Source organism: Eulemur rufifrons, chromosome 2 (assembly GCF_041146395.1).
Source record: "Eulemur rufifrons isolate Redbay chromosome 2, OSU_ERuf_1, whole genome shotgun sequence".
Classification (NCBI taxonomy): Eukaryota; Metazoa; Chordata; class Mammalia; order Primates; family Lemuridae; genus Eulemur; species Eulemur rufifrons.
In genome coordinates, this window is record NC_090984.1 from 29,705,712 (window position 1) to 29,720,522 (window position 14,811).

At 54.0% G+C, this 14,811-nt stretch overlaps 1 protein-coding gene across 10 annotated transcripts in view; it reads left to right on the forward strand.

The window, feature by feature from the left end:
* MEGF11 (multiple EGF like domains 11) overlaps nt 1-14,811 on the forward strand; it is a 340,068-nt gene that overhangs the window by 250,937 nt on the left and 74,320 nt on the right. For all 10 annotated transcript variants that reach the window (XR_011231486.1, XR_011231484.1, XR_011231485.1 and 7 more), the window contains 2 exons: nt 8,624-8,870; nt 10,206-10,326. Coding sequence is in view for 7 of the 10 variants with exons in the window: in XM_069458609.1 (XP_069314710.1) it covers nt 8,624-8,870; nt 10,206-10,326 (368 nt within the window). In the remaining 3 variants the exon portion in view is untranslated. The remainder of the gene's footprint in view (nt 1-8,623; nt 8,871-10,205; nt 10,327-14,811) is intronic.

Below are 14,811 nucleotides of genomic sequence, written 5' to 3' on the forward strand. Positions count from 1 at the left end.
CAGCTTGCTCTACCTCTCCCTGGTCCCCATGAACCCACTAATGAGCTGCTGGAACTGCTTCAGCCTCAACACAACCCCCACCTTGCTCTCACCTCCTCTGCACCTGGTGAAAAAGGGGCTGACTCCATCATGAAGCCACCAACAGGTGAGCCGGGCCATAGCTCAAAGACGCTCCGTGGGCCCCCGAGGGAGCCAGCTCTCCCTCTGCCTCCTGCATGCTCTCTGTAGGGGCTTGGACCACGGTGCCAGACAGGAAGTCCCCTAAGGACAGAGCCCCTGAGCACCATGTTGACCGCCCCCTTGCACTGCAGTGCTGGGCCCTGAAGGAGCTGCTCAATGAGTGAATGGTGGAGAAAAAACTATATTGCAGCAAGAAATTCCTCAGTGAGACCTATGGAAGGAAGAACTTTCTGAGTGTGAGTAGTTTTCATACACCCTCCCCCCTTTTAGTGGCTTAACTCTATCCTTCTGTGAGAATCCAGCAGCTCTGGAACTGTGAACATGGGAGCCCACAGCCCCTGTCATGGCCCAGCCCCACCCAGGCACAGGACTCCCCTGGGCTCCATGGTCACCATGTGGCACACCACCTTCCCTTCCCACGTCCTTTCCCACTCTGTGAATTTGTTTCCCCTCGGAGCCCCCATCTGTAGGCTCTCCCTCCCACACCGGGGAAATGTCACTAAATTCCCTTTGATCCCCACCTGCCTCCCTCTCCCTGCACCCCCCCAGTCCGGGGCTTGCTCAAGAACAGTGAGGTGGGTGCGTGTGGGGCCAGAAGGTGGCCCCTGGCGGGTCTGCGGTGCCTTTGCCAGCTGCCTTTGAAAGGCTCCTCCAAAGAGGTAATTCCTTTGTGCACAGACATGATTTATGAGGCTTTCTAGGCAAATTGTGGAGATAAATGGTCTTTGGGGCTGGGAAGCTTCAAAGGCAGCGGTGCAAGCAGATGAGAAGGAGCTGGGCTGGGGAGCGCGGCCTCGCTAAAAGCCTGCGGGTGGAGGGGAGGGGTTTGAGCTGAGAACTAAGGACCAAAAAACTCTGCTGTCCCCGGGCCCATTTGAGACAGCGGCAGCTTGCTTCTCACCCCCGGCCTCCCTGACCCCATGCGATGGGAACTTAGGTGACGTGCTGGCGTCATTTAGATTCATTTATTGGAGAGATGGGTGCAGCTGCAGGGCAGAGGGGCCTGCATGACTGGGACTCTAGAACGGCAGGGAGGGACAGTTGCGGGGGACTCCTGCAGGGAGCTCGTGTAGGCCGCACCGGCTTCTCTGATCAGCACGGCTGGGAGACCTGGCAGGGCTTCTGGAGTCTTGCTCCTCTCCTGCCTCTAATGGGTGACCTGGACAGGTCGCCTCCCTCAGTGGGTGTCGATGCTTCCTCCTGAGCAAGGAGAGCACAGGTATAACCAAACCCGTGTTCCAGCTCTGCGGTGCCTCCCAGCACCGACACTCTGTGCTTCTGGGCCCTGGTTGAAATGTGCCCATTTGAGAAGCGGCCCAGACAGCACTCTGGCTGTCACGAGCCACACCTCCCCGTGGTTCCTTCCTCTGTGAGACGGGGATAACTGTAGCTGTCCTGAGGAGTCGTGGCTTAAAGTGAACAGGCTAACACCTGCGAAGTATCTAATGCCTAGTTTGCTTTCCTGTTATCTCTCCATGAAATATTGTGGCATTCTACATCCACGGCAGTCTCTGATTAAAAAGAAAAAACCTTCCCTGACAAAGTCCCTGAAGTTGATAAATGTGACTTTCACACCTTCTCATCTCCTCTCTCCTAAAGCAGGTTAATAAACATACACACGCACACCCCCTTCCTAATCTGGCTCCCAGATCTGCTAATTGCCGCTTGGATGTTAACAGATAACTAAGGTATTAATGGCTGATAATGCCTCATCATGTACTGACGACCCCCCCCCACACACACACACAGAAGCACGACACACACCCCTGCACGAACACGGGGTTATTTGCACTTTAGTAGAGATTCCTACAGAGTCTGAGGATGGAGTCCTACTGGGGCAGTGCCAAGCAGATGCAGACATATTCCGAAGCCAGGGCCCAGTGCTGGTTTCGATTCACCCGTCTGCAGAGAGATGCTGGGCTCTGATAAAACTGTGTGACTGACTCTCCCCGCTCCCTCCTGATATCCTGATGGCGAGACGAGACGAGTCGCGTGGTTGAAATGGACCCGGCTGCCTGCAGCTGCGGCCGCGGCAGTGGTGATGGAGACGAGGAAGGTAATGAGCTGGGGCAGCTGCCTTTGCTCCGGGCATTTTAATTGTACCCATTGCCTTTGTTCCTCCTCCTGCTCTGCTGCCCCAGACACTGCCTGTTCCCAGGCGTCCTGGGCCCTGACCCGACCGCAGGGCCCTCTCCCCAGTTAGAGCTGCCCCAGATCCCTTCCTGTCACCCCGTGTTCTGATGGTTTCACATTTGCGTGTCTGTTTCTCAAACTGAATCTGGGTTTCTCCACCTGTAACACAGTAGGTGCTCAATAACTGTTGGACAGTGAGCCTCTCATTTCCCCAAAGCTGGTGTGGGGGGAGGGAAAGAGCCCCCCATGGATGAGGCCAGCTAGTTTCGAATCCAGCTCTGCAGTTTGTTAGCAGTGTGGCCACCGGGAAGTCCCTAGTCCTCTCTGGCCCCGTTTCCTGATCTATAAAATGTGGGGTGCATGAGAGGACTTCTACAGCCTAGGAGTTAGAAGGCCAATATATGATTTGCAACTTTGCCTTTGCAGTCAGAGGTGATTTTGACCCCAGGGGACATTTGTCAATATCTGGAGCCATTTTTAGTTGTCACAATTGTGTGTAGGTTGTGGGGCAGAGGTGCTACTGGCACCTAGTGGGTGGAGGCCAGGGATGCGACTGAACATCCTACTATGCACAGGATGGTCCCCACAACAAAGGATTTTCTGGCCCCAAATGTTGACAGTGCTGAGATTGGGAAACCATGATGGTTATTTAATGTCTCTGAACCTTAGTCTTGCCAGCCGGGAAATGGAGTAATAATCCCACTCCCATGGTGTAACTGAGATCCTCTTTAGAACAAGGCAGGGTATGAAAAAATGGCTCGGGATTAGTACGAGAATGAATACAATAACCCACATGAGAATGCAGCTGGCCCCCAGTAGGCACTCAGGATGAGGGTCTTTCCCGTGTGCGTGTGTTCACGCCGCCATCACGGCCACCCCGGGAGGTGGTGGGACACGGAGACGCAGCGTAGGTTCCACACAGCCTCTGAGAACGCCGGCCTCCCCTCGGAGGTTTAAGGGAGTTGTAGATGGTGTGGTTGAATAACACAGAGTAAGTAACAAGTGTAATAAATAGATCACTGAGAGCTAATGATACATCATTATAATCCTGTGCTGTCAGCATCTTCTAGGCTTAGGGACTGTGTCAGGAGATTTGGGTTTTAATCTACCTTGGTCTATTAATATTTAATTCCACAATCTAAGTGGTGGGAAGATAGGGAACTGAGTGATGGCTCAGCTCAGAGCTTGGGTAACCACGTCGAATTTTTCTTTTTTACACAAACATGCCTCCCACCCCTGTCCCCTCTGGCCTATTTCTCAACTGGGGACATTTAGCACCAGGGCATAGAATCACACAATATTAGGGCTTGAAGAGACTCCAGCATTTACCTAGTGTTTCTTACTGGGGACACCTCTGGCATTTGAAGGGTCTAGTTCTAAATTGTTTATGAGTGTCCCTGATTATTTGTGACAGCCTAAACCCCCCTCCCCCATTTCCAGATGCCTTCTTGGGGAGGGTGACCTACTCCAGGCAAGAACCACTGATCCAAATCTCTCATTTTATGGATGTGAAACCAGAGGCCCAGAGAGGGAAGGAGGCTGCCCAAGAGTGCACAGCATTGGTTCTGGGGCTCTCCCTTCATGCTCCCTCAGAGTTGCAGCTTGGGCCTGGAAAGAGTGGAGAGGCTCTGCCTCTGAGAACTGACTGTGTTTTCATTGGGGCAAGTCGTTGACAAATGGCCATGCTCACTGGGAAGTCATTTTATTTATCAGCTGGGATGGTTTCCCGCGGCTGCCGTTCCATCTCTCCTCCGCTCCTGCTGCTTTGTAAACTCAGGGGCAATACTATGACCGGTCAGCTCCCCCTGCTGCTTCCGGGGTGGGGTGGGAGCAAGGGGGCCATGGGGCTTTCCTGGGAGGAGCTCTGACTGCATTGAGCCTTTCCATTGCTAGGGGCCCGGGCCATAGTATCACAATAGAAAAATGCTGAATAAATCAATAAATAATATAACTGAAGAGCATAAAATTATGGGAAATACAGCCAGTCATGGAAAACCTAGGACCTAGGCCACCATTCACACAAAAACCAATCCCTGAATAAGGCACCTGCGGAAAATGAGCCTCTGCTCTCTCGTCTCTTCGTGTCTTAGCAAGGGGGGTTGTTTAAACCCAGGCTGGCTTATAGCACCCCATATCCCCTTCCGTCAATACCAGGCCACTCCCAGCAGGACAGCAGCTCAGACTCCCAGTCACTTCCTAGCTGTGCGACCTTGGACAAGTTATTTAACCTCTCTGGGCCTCTGCCTCCTAATCTGCAAAATGGGGATAATAATAGCACCTGCTGTCTGTGGGTGGTTGTGAGAATGAAATGAGAAAACCCACTTTGCACCTTCTCTCGTGGCCTGGCACGTGGTAAATGCTCAGCCAACTGCAGTTACAAATTGAAAGGCCTGGTGGTGGTGAAGCCACTTCTCCCGGTGGAGACCCAGGAGCACGCTAGCCTGGACCCCAGAGTCTGAGGAGCTCGGCAGGGAGGGCGGGTGAGTCGCCCGGCTTAGGGAACCGGACGAGCAGCCCACACCCTTCTGGTGCCCCTGAAGCCCTCAGTGGGCTTCTCTGTCTGCCCAGAGAAGATAGATCCACTTTAAAAATCAGCCAAAGCCAAATATAATTAGGAAAGGGAGTCTGTGACAGAAAAGGAAAATGTGTGAGGGGGTGACATTCCAGGCCAAATTGGAAAGAGTTTGCAACTATCTGTGAAAGAATGCAAAGTCCTCTTGTAATTATAATAAAGATAGCGTTTAGTCACCTTCAGCAGAGTAGATAATGGACTCGCTGCAGCTCTGCCTCATTTCTCTGCCATTGCTGGGGAATGAGGTGTTTTAAGTGAATTTTCTAGATAACTGAAGCTTATCCCTGTGAACTCTAATATTTTTTTTTCATCTAATCACTCGGCGAAATTTCTTTGGATCGGATTACACACGTCTCTGCCTCCTTAATCACAATGTTCTAAATTGAATGTAACCTCTTCCTGTCACTTTGGATATGAGGGGCTATTTGCCCCCTGTATTAATGGCTTCAAGTTGCGTTGCATTTTTTTAGTCTACAAATGTTTTCTATCTATTTGCATGGTTTGCTACTCTGACACACAGCTCTTGCCACATGTTTTAGGAGCCCCATAAAACGTGCAGACACAAATGTATACACGTACGTACGTACATACACACACACACACACACACACACACACGCCATCTACGATGTGAGCAACCAGAGTGCAGCTTAACAGAATTGCATTGACATGTGCTTCTATAGTGCCCTAAACCACCCTTATTATAGCAGCTGTCCCCAACCTTTTCGACACCAGGAACCGGTTTCGTGGAAGACAGTTTTTCCATGGATGAGGGAGGGCCGGGGCGGGGGGTCGCCACCTCAGCTCCACCTCAGATCATCAGGCATTGGATTCTCATGGGGAGAGCAACCTGGATGCCTCAAATGTGCTGTTTGCAGTGGGGTCATGCTCCTATGAGGGTCTGATGCTGATCTGACGGTGGGGGAGGGGGGCTCAGGCAGTGATGCGGACGATGAGGAGCCACTGTGGGTGCAGGTGGGGCTCCACTCAGCCACTGCTCGCCTCCTGCTGTGCAGCCCAGTTCCTGACAGGCCTCGGCCACCAATGCAGGTCCGTGGCCCGGGGCTTGGGGATGGCAGTATTATAGCACTTTTGCAGCGTAGCATGAATGCTGCTCCTGCGTTTCTGCCCCTACTAGACTAGACACTCCAAGAGGGCAAGACACTTTCCGGCACTAGTAGGTGCTTGGTAAGTGTTTGTTGAATCAACTAGAAGAATGAAAGACCTATTCTTTATGGGTGGACTTTATGACAATATTCTGGCTCCTTTAGCAGAGGCATAGTTTTGCTTCCTGCTGGGGTTTTGGCTGTGCCAGGAAGAATGGAGGTCACCTGTTAAGTAAAGCATAACTGTAAGCCCTGGGACCCACCAAGGACAAACTGCCTTTGGACTCCAGCAGTTTCATACAGAGCCAAGGTCTCAGGGCAGTAACTGCGGCCCCAACGAGTACAGGGAATTCCTTGTTCTGGGTCCTGAGGTTGTTCACAGTGATAAGCAGAGAAGAAATGGCCAATCTCTGTGATATCCTTGACCTTTGCTTTGCAGCTGCCACCTTGTCCCCAACGCCACCTCTAAGTGTCACTTCTTGGAATCATCCCGTTTACCTGCAGTGGAGAGAGCTGGAAACCCAAGACCTGGGCCTGCCCTTGCTGTAACTTTGGGCAATCATGTAATGGGAACCCTTGATTACATTTCCCCATCTGTAAAATGGAAGAAATAATAAAACCTAACTCACACGGTTGTTGTGAGGATTAAATTTTAGTAATGTATGTAAAGTTTCTAGGGGGGTGCCTGGCATATAGGGAGCATTTAAAATGTGGTTGTCATTATTTTTATAATGGAGTCACATCATAAGTACATTAAACTTAGGTGAATTCAACTACACGTGCTTGGCAACAGAAAGAGAGAAATTGTACCATAGGTGACTCTGCCAGCCTTTCTGCTCATGGAGTGTGCGCCCTGGAGAGTGGGTGAGGGGGAGACGCTGAACTGATGGATACAAAGTCGCTCTCTGTCCTGTCCTGTCTCTTGCAAAGTGAGTGGAGGTTGTAACTATAAACCGGCTCAATTTTGCCTTACTCACTGTAATACCAGCTGAAAAATGCAGGGTGAGGCTCACTCATAATTTGGCAGCTAAGTTTGTATGTGTGAATATTTGGGGCATAGATGGAGAAAGATGAACCAAGACAGGGTGATGGGGATTCTGGGCCTCAGAGGTTCTGTCTACTAACAGATTATGGGCAGACTCCATGACACTGGCCACTTGACTCTGTCAGCAGGTGGGAAGGACGTGGGGGATTGGTGGGGCTGGTGGAGTGATCCTTCCCCCAAAGAGCCCATGGACTCACTGCCGCACTAGAACCTTGTACTCAGTGCATGCCCCATACTTGAGTACCACTGTACCTTTGCTCATACTGAAGCTACCCCAATGACAATGACACCTTCCCAATCCCGCTCACCTGCCCCCTTTCCTCTCTGAGTGTCCAAAACCTAGAAACCTGGAGCACAAAGATCAGCTGCTCATCTCCACCCCTTCAGGCAGTGGAGTGACTGGCTGTTCCTGTTTGCCTATGACAGAGGATTTCCCAGAATGTGGGACTTTCAGTGCTGAAAGCAAGATGGTTGGTCACCTTATTGGTCAGACAAGAGAGACATCTTGTACAGCCCACTTGGGACACCTTCTCTTCTAGGAAGCCTTGCCTGATCTTCTTAGCCAGGAGCAATCTTTTTCTCCATTGAACTTCTCCTAAAACATTATTTGTGCCTGTCCAAGCCCCACTCCCACCCCAGAATTTGAGTGGATGAGGCTATAGTTTGAGGACATCTTGTTATTTTGTGTCCCGTATGCACCAGCTGAGGGTCAGGGTGGGAGGTGGCGGCAGGCTGGGTGACTACCCCGGGCTTTGCCATTCAGCGCCTTTCCACAGCTGTAGAGTGTGAATTTCTGCAAAGCTGGCTCAGCTATCACTCTTTGAAACATTTAATTACATGTACAGATCTTGAAGGCTGTCTGTTACCTCCCAGGGAAGCATTTCTTTTTCCTGCTCCTTCTGAAGTTGGCTGCTTGGAAAGTAATGAAATTGAACTGAAGATGAAGCAACCGGGGATGAAGGCATTACTGAAAGGGAGAAGCATGAGTGAGAGATGAAAAGGGTGATGGGGAGATGGAGCCAGGGGAGCGGCAGGGAGTTAGAGGAGGAAATGCTCCCCAGGAAGTGAGAACAGGAGTGATTGTGGGGAAGAAAGAGAGGAAGGCAGGAAAGACAGGGAAGTGCTGGGCTGGGGAGGCACCAAGAAGAGGGGTAGGGTTGCAGAGAAGAGAGGCGGCCATAGGAAAAGAAAGGGCCTGGCTGAGAGGAACAGAGAGCCAACAAGGAAGAGTTTGGCAAAGTCAGAGGGGGAGGTAAGCAGCCTGTGGCTCCAGAATTTCAACACAGGAGTGGGGGCTCCGGGGCAGCCGTTTGGTTGGAGGGAATGGCCCCGACTGTGAGATGCGTTCTGAAGCTGCGTGGAGGAAACGAGCCCTCTGCGATTCTTAGCCTGTGTGACTATGTGGGTGGCATAGTGGAAGAACTGTTGGAGATTACGAGGTGCCAAAGCTTCCACCCAGACACCACTTAGGCCTCCTCTCCAGGGAGGAGCGATGCAGACATGGGGACGCCGCGTGGGCATCGGTTCCAGGACCGTCCCAAGGAGAGCCCGCAGGGCCCCTCAGCCCTGACCGTTCCCTCTCTTGCAGGCTGCGACAGCGACCACTGGGGCCCCCACTGCAGCAACCGATGCCAGTGCCAGAACGGCGCCCTGTGCAACCCCATCACCGGCGCCTGCGTGTGCGCCGCCGGCTTCCGTGGGTGGCGCTGCGAGGAGCTCTGCGCGCCCGGCACCCATGGCAAGGGCTGCCAGCTGCAGTGCCAGTGCCACCACGGCGCCAGCTGTGACCCCCGCACGGGCGAGTGCCTCTGCGCGCCTGGCTACACCGGCGTCTAGTGAGTACGCGTTGGGGCCAGGAGGCGGGGCCGGGAAGGGGGCGGGCCAGGAGGCGGGGCCGGGAGGCGGGGCCAGGAGGGAGGGCGGGGCCGGGGCTCATTGCAAGTGGGCAGGTTAGGGGTCTGAGGGCAGGTCGGGATAGTCCTGGCACTGAAATCTCCTGCCGTCTGACCCCAAGTCTTGTAAAGCCTAAATGCATCAGCCTTGGCCACTCTGGTCTCGGGGCCCCACCGTCCAGGCCCCGGGGGTGACTGGTCCTTCCTGAGACTGTGCACGGGTGGGCACTCCCGTGACTCACACTAAACCCGTCCCAGGAGGCCTTTCTGGTAGGAGCAGACCTTAGCTTAGAATTATCATCTGACCTTAACCTATATGCTGCTGCCCGCCTGGGGCCTCCCCTTCCAGGCCATTTGGGACAGTGAGAGGGGTGAGGACCGATATCATGTCCAGATTTGGAGAGTTTCTGCGCCAGTTCCTCTCCTTTACTTTCTCTCCACGGATCCCAAACAGCCCCTCATTCCGGTTCCCTGGAGAGTCGGATTGACAGGGGACCTCCAAGGCTGCTTAGTTGAGACCTCCCCCCAGAGGCAAGATTGAAGTTCTCCCAACCCCGTTGAAGGCTCTATGGCCTCTCCACAGGCCTTAGATCCTGAGGGGGGGGGGGGGGAGCCAAGGACTCTGACCATAGAGAGGTCCTTGATTGAACGTGCTGCCTACCCTGCTGTCTGGCCAGCCCCCAGCACCTAGTGAGCTGGAAGCCAGGGCAGCTGGAGGAAGGCCCAGGGCCAAGACCCCATGCAGATCCTCCCCCATACCTCAGCAGTGCCCAGTCCCTGCACATGAGCCTGTCTTGGTAGCTGAGAGCCTTCCAGAGCCTGGAAGGGACATGCTCAGACTCTTCCCCTCCATGAAGCTAGGCAGATAGTGAAGGCGGGATCCACAGCCATTTCTCAGCACCTTTGCTCGTGCAGCCCCTTCTGCCTGGCATTGCCTTCCTTCCATTCTCCCGGTGAAATTAACATCACCTGCAAGGCCCAGGTAAAGTGTCTTCCTCTTAGGGAAGACTTCCTCAGCCCCTCCCCAGAAGAATACTCTTCTTTACACTAAGAACACTCAAGTCATCCCACAAGTATTGGTCCAGCACAGTACATTCCAGTGTATTAAAAGTGACCCCTGCATCCCCTTCCTGGTGTCTTAGCTGGCGTTATGCCTGCTACAGTTCACATTGGCTGTGAACTCACTGATTCCCAGGGAGCCCCTGAGCATTGGGACTGGTGGCACTGGGGCCCTGATCGAAATGTTGCTATGTCTAACGCCTCTGCTTCTCCATGCAGCTGCGAGGAGCTGTGCCCTCCTGGGAGCCACGGAGCTCACTGTGAGCTGCGCTGTCCCTGCCAGAATGGGGGCACCTGCCACCACATCACTGGCGAGTGTGCCTGCCCACCAGGCTGGATGGTAGGTGGGCCCGCAGGATCTGGGTGGGGCACTGTAAGAGGTCTGAGCGTTCCTCACTCACACACACCTTGAATGGCTAAATTCCTCTCCCATCCTGAATTCTCTCCCTCCTATTTATGGCAAAGGGGCATCATTAGACACTGCCAGTGGTGCCATGGACACAGCTTTGAATCCCAGGTCTGCCATCTCTAAGTGCTGTGTGGTCTGAGGCAAGTTAGTTAACCTCTCTGAGCCTGTGGTCTCTCATTTGCAAAGGAGTTGAATTCTTCTCATAAGATTGGCGCTGTCTTTGGGCATAGGTACCCACATTGTTGCCATGGGCTCTGGGCCAGATGTGGCAGAACGGGCTGAAGAGGGAGGAGAGATGGTAGTTATGGATTACCTGAATTTATAGCATCTCACCCCCTGCACTTACACGCACGTTCTGATTCTGTAGGTCCCAGAATCTGTATTTTAACAACTGCATCAGGTGATTCTGTTGCAGCCTCACCCAGTCCAAGTCTCATGTCTGGGAACAACCATTGTGGGAGGGGGAATAGGATCTACAGCCTCACAGGCCTAAATTCAGGTCTCAGATCCAGTGTTGACCCTGAAAGAAGCCTCAGTTACTCTGCTTCCCATCTGCAAAGCTGACATGACAGCGAGCCCTGCACGGCTGTGGTGGCTGCCGGCTGGCTCAGGCGTTGCAAACACTGACACGCTCTACGATTGCTTGTTTTACCTCCCTGGGTGCCACGGACTCCACAAGGCTCCTTCCAGCCAGCACGCTCTGCCTGTCCTGCCTTTCCTGCAGGCCCAAGCCCCTGAGAAACAGCAAGTCAGCTGAGGCTGACTTTCCTGGGCTACATCTCTGTCCCTGACTCTCCCTATTTAGGGCCGCCTCTCCTGGGATCTGGGGCTTTGCAGAACCAAAGGGACAGGGCTGCTGAGCAGAAGCAGGATATTTCGGGAGGCTGTGCACGTGGAGGTCACGGGGCAGACAGGAGGGGCCCATCAATGCAGACACAGGCTCGTCAAATGTTTTTAGGGCAGGAAAGGACTTCGGGCATCATTTGGTCCAGCAGCGTCCAAATCCGGCTGCACATCAGAGTGGATAGGGTGGGGGAGAGGCGGTTAAATACAGATTCTCAGACTCTACCTGAGACCTTTTGGGACCTGAGAGTCTCTATTTTTAATACACTCCCCAGATGGTTCTGAAGCGCCCAGCGCTGTCTGCAGGCTTGCATGTGGAAATCATTGATCGAGACCACAGGATTGCCCTCTGTGTTTCGCAGAATCCTAGGGCATCCTGAGGGAAGGTGAGGGTGGGGAGCCTAATAATTAGGCATCCGGTTCTAGGTAAGATTTCACGTAGAAACAGGGTCTCCCAGCTTTAGGAGGTTTGAACAGCACTGGTCTGCCAATACCTTCCTTTCTCGGATGAAGAATCCAAGGCTCAGAGAGGGTAAGTGACCTGCCCAAGGCCACGCTGCTGGTCAGGAGTGAGGTGGAGCTAGAATCCAGGTCTCCTGACTCCGCAACCCAGCCCTTGGTGTCCGTCTGTCTGTCCCTTCTGAAGAGGAAAAAAAGTCTGCCGCTGCCTCTCCCATACCTGCCCACTTCTCCCACTCTGAACCAATCTCTGGAAAGTTCCTCTCATCTCCAGCCAGCTTCCAGAAATCCATCACCCAGGGGGCTGGGTCCTCAGAGGCCCAGTGGCAGGCAGGGAGGTTGGATCAGGAGGCGTGGGGAGAGCAAGGTGACAGGCAAGGCCATCCCTGCAAAGGCTTTTCTGGAGAGAGTCTGGAGGCTGGTGGCTGAGAAGGGGGAGCGGGGAGGCCAACACATGGAGGGATTGTTTTCCTCCCCAGAGCAGTGAGAGATTTCTTCTTCCAGATGACAGAAAACTCTGTCTGTAGAAGCCTTTGGATTTGAGGACTTTATGTTTTTAATTTTATTGTAGACAATTGCATTTCTATTTTTGACATAGCATTTAACTTGCAGATATGTATGAATTATTAATATGCCTTGTGCATGCGGAGTCACAGTATAATGAAGCTGCAGCTCAGACCTGAGGCTCCTCCCAGGGAGAGCGGGGGCCAGGGAAAGGATCCTGGGGGGAAGGCTCCCCGCTAGCGTTTCCATGGCCTGACTTTCCCTTTGGCCCCACGTGGCTTCAACTGTGCACTTTCCAACGCAGAGAGATAAAGATTGCTAACTCCCACCACGCACCTCCCCAGAGGACTAGACAGGAGCTGGCGGGGACTCCGGCCCTCCAGGGCCCTCCTCAGCGATTCCTGGCCAGCACGCCTGAGAGTGCCCACTGGACACTCCGCTTGCCCAGCTCTCGTGAGGCTGTTCCAGGAGGGGCCTTTGCAGAGAGCCAGGGAAGGAGTTATTTCCCCTCTTTCTCTGAGACCTTGCAAAGCAGAGGAACCAGGTGTGAGTAGCGAGATGAGTGTGGGTGGTCGGGACAGATGGAGACGTAAGAGGAGACCTCACTGACCTCCCTGAGGAGCTCGCAGTCTGACAGTGGAGGCTGGATATAGTGTGTGTGACACACACACACACACACACACACACACACGAAACACAGGGAGGGGGCTGAGGAGCTGGGAGACAGGACCAGTTGTCGTGGAGGCCCAGAGGGAGGTTTTGGAGCTGAGGCCGTAGCCTCGCAGATGCTCAGGTTTTGACTCGTGGGGCCCCACTCCCCAGTGACCTGGGTCACCTCCACAGCACCCACGCTAACCTCAGTGCCCCGTCCACTGAGGGTGCCCGGGCCATCCTGGGAAATCGCAATGATCAGAAATGCCTTCTGGTGCCTGGAGAGGCCGAGTTGTCCCCTAAGGAGAACTGGTGTGGCCTTAAGTCCTTTCGCCATCTGGGCTCCTTCTTTTTTTATGTGCCACTTAGCCATGGTCCTCTTAGAGTGCAGCTGGTTTCTAGGTTTTGACAAAGCCATTTGGTCTAACCAGTTGCCAGAGGAGCAGGACTGTCACCTCTCCCCATGTCCAACTTTCTAGATGCCATGACAGCCCAAGATCCCACTCCAGTGGGAGACACACGCTCAGGTGACCACAGGGCAGGTGCGTCAGTCTGCTAGGGCGGCCGTAACTAAGTACCACAGACGGCGTGGCTTAAACAACAGAAATCTATTTTCTCACGTTCTGGAGGCTGGAACTCCAAGATCACGGTGTCAGCAGGGTTGGTGTCTTCTGCGGCTCTCTCCTTGGCTCGTAGATGGCCGCCTTCTCTCTGTGTCCTCACGTGGTTTCCCCTCTGTGTGTCTGTCTTCATCTCCCGTCTCATGAGAGCATGAGACATGTTGGATTAGGGCCGCCCGTATGGCCTCATGTGAGCTTGATTACCTGTGCAAAGGCTCTGTCTCCAAATACAGCCACATTCTGAGGTGCTGGGGGGTAAAACTTTAACATGTGAACTTTGAGGGGACACAATTCAGCTCATAAGAGCAGGAGAGAAACTCTGAGAGCACAGCCCTGTCTTCAGCTGGCCGCTTCCTGCCTGCTGTCCCCCGACCCCCAAAAGGCTGTTCTTCCGACCAGCAGTCGCGGGTGAGTCTTATGGGCCTCCCACTCCCCTCCGTCCCAGGTTACACTGGGCTCCTGGCACATGTCATCTCATCAGGGGTCAGCTGGGCTCAGTTACCCGCTCTAAGGCCCTGCACTGGGTTCCTTTGCGTCTCTGATCTCCCTTCATCTTTACAACCACCTGGGAGACCAGGGGTTACCACTCCCATTTTACAGATGAGGGAACTGAGGCTCAGAACTGTCATGACTTATCCTAGCCCAGCTGCCTGGGAGGAGGCAGAGCTGGGATGTGGGCCCAAGTCCCACCACCCCAGGCAGCAGGTCCCAGGAGCTCGAGACAGAGGAGAAGCCTAGAGATCCAGGGGTCTCGGGTGCCCGCAGGTCGGGAGTCCTGAGCAGGGCCTGAAAGAGGCGCTGGCCCACTTGACCAGAATGCCTCTGGGGTGCGTGATTTCCCCGGGCAGTGTCGGAAGGAAGCGTTCTCCGCAGCAGACTTTGCCACTGGCCTTGGGGGCCCAGGTGGTGTCTCAGAAGCTCTAAAAAGAACAGGAGCCTGCAGCCTGTCAGGATGGGGGTGTGTGTGTGGAGTGCAGCAGGGCCCCATACTGCTCGGGGCTGGGGGGAGTGGGAGGCATAAGCACAGCCCCCGAAGTTGGCTCAAAATGTTTTTCAGGGTTAGAGTGTCCTTATCCAGGCCAGGACTGCAGAGGACGGAGTCAGACCGAAGCCAGAAAGACCCTTCTTCTCCCTCCCGGATCCCTAGAGATTTGGGGGTGCACTGAGAAAGGCAAGCACCTGCCTTGCCTGGGGTGTCCCCCACCACCTCCAGGAGGAGGAGGGACCCCTGCCCTGAGAGGCTCGTCCCTGCCACTCTTCTCACGCACACTCATCTCACAGTCCCCGTCCGAGTCTGGCCTGTCGGCCCCTCCGTCTGCCTGTGCGTGGAGGAGAAATC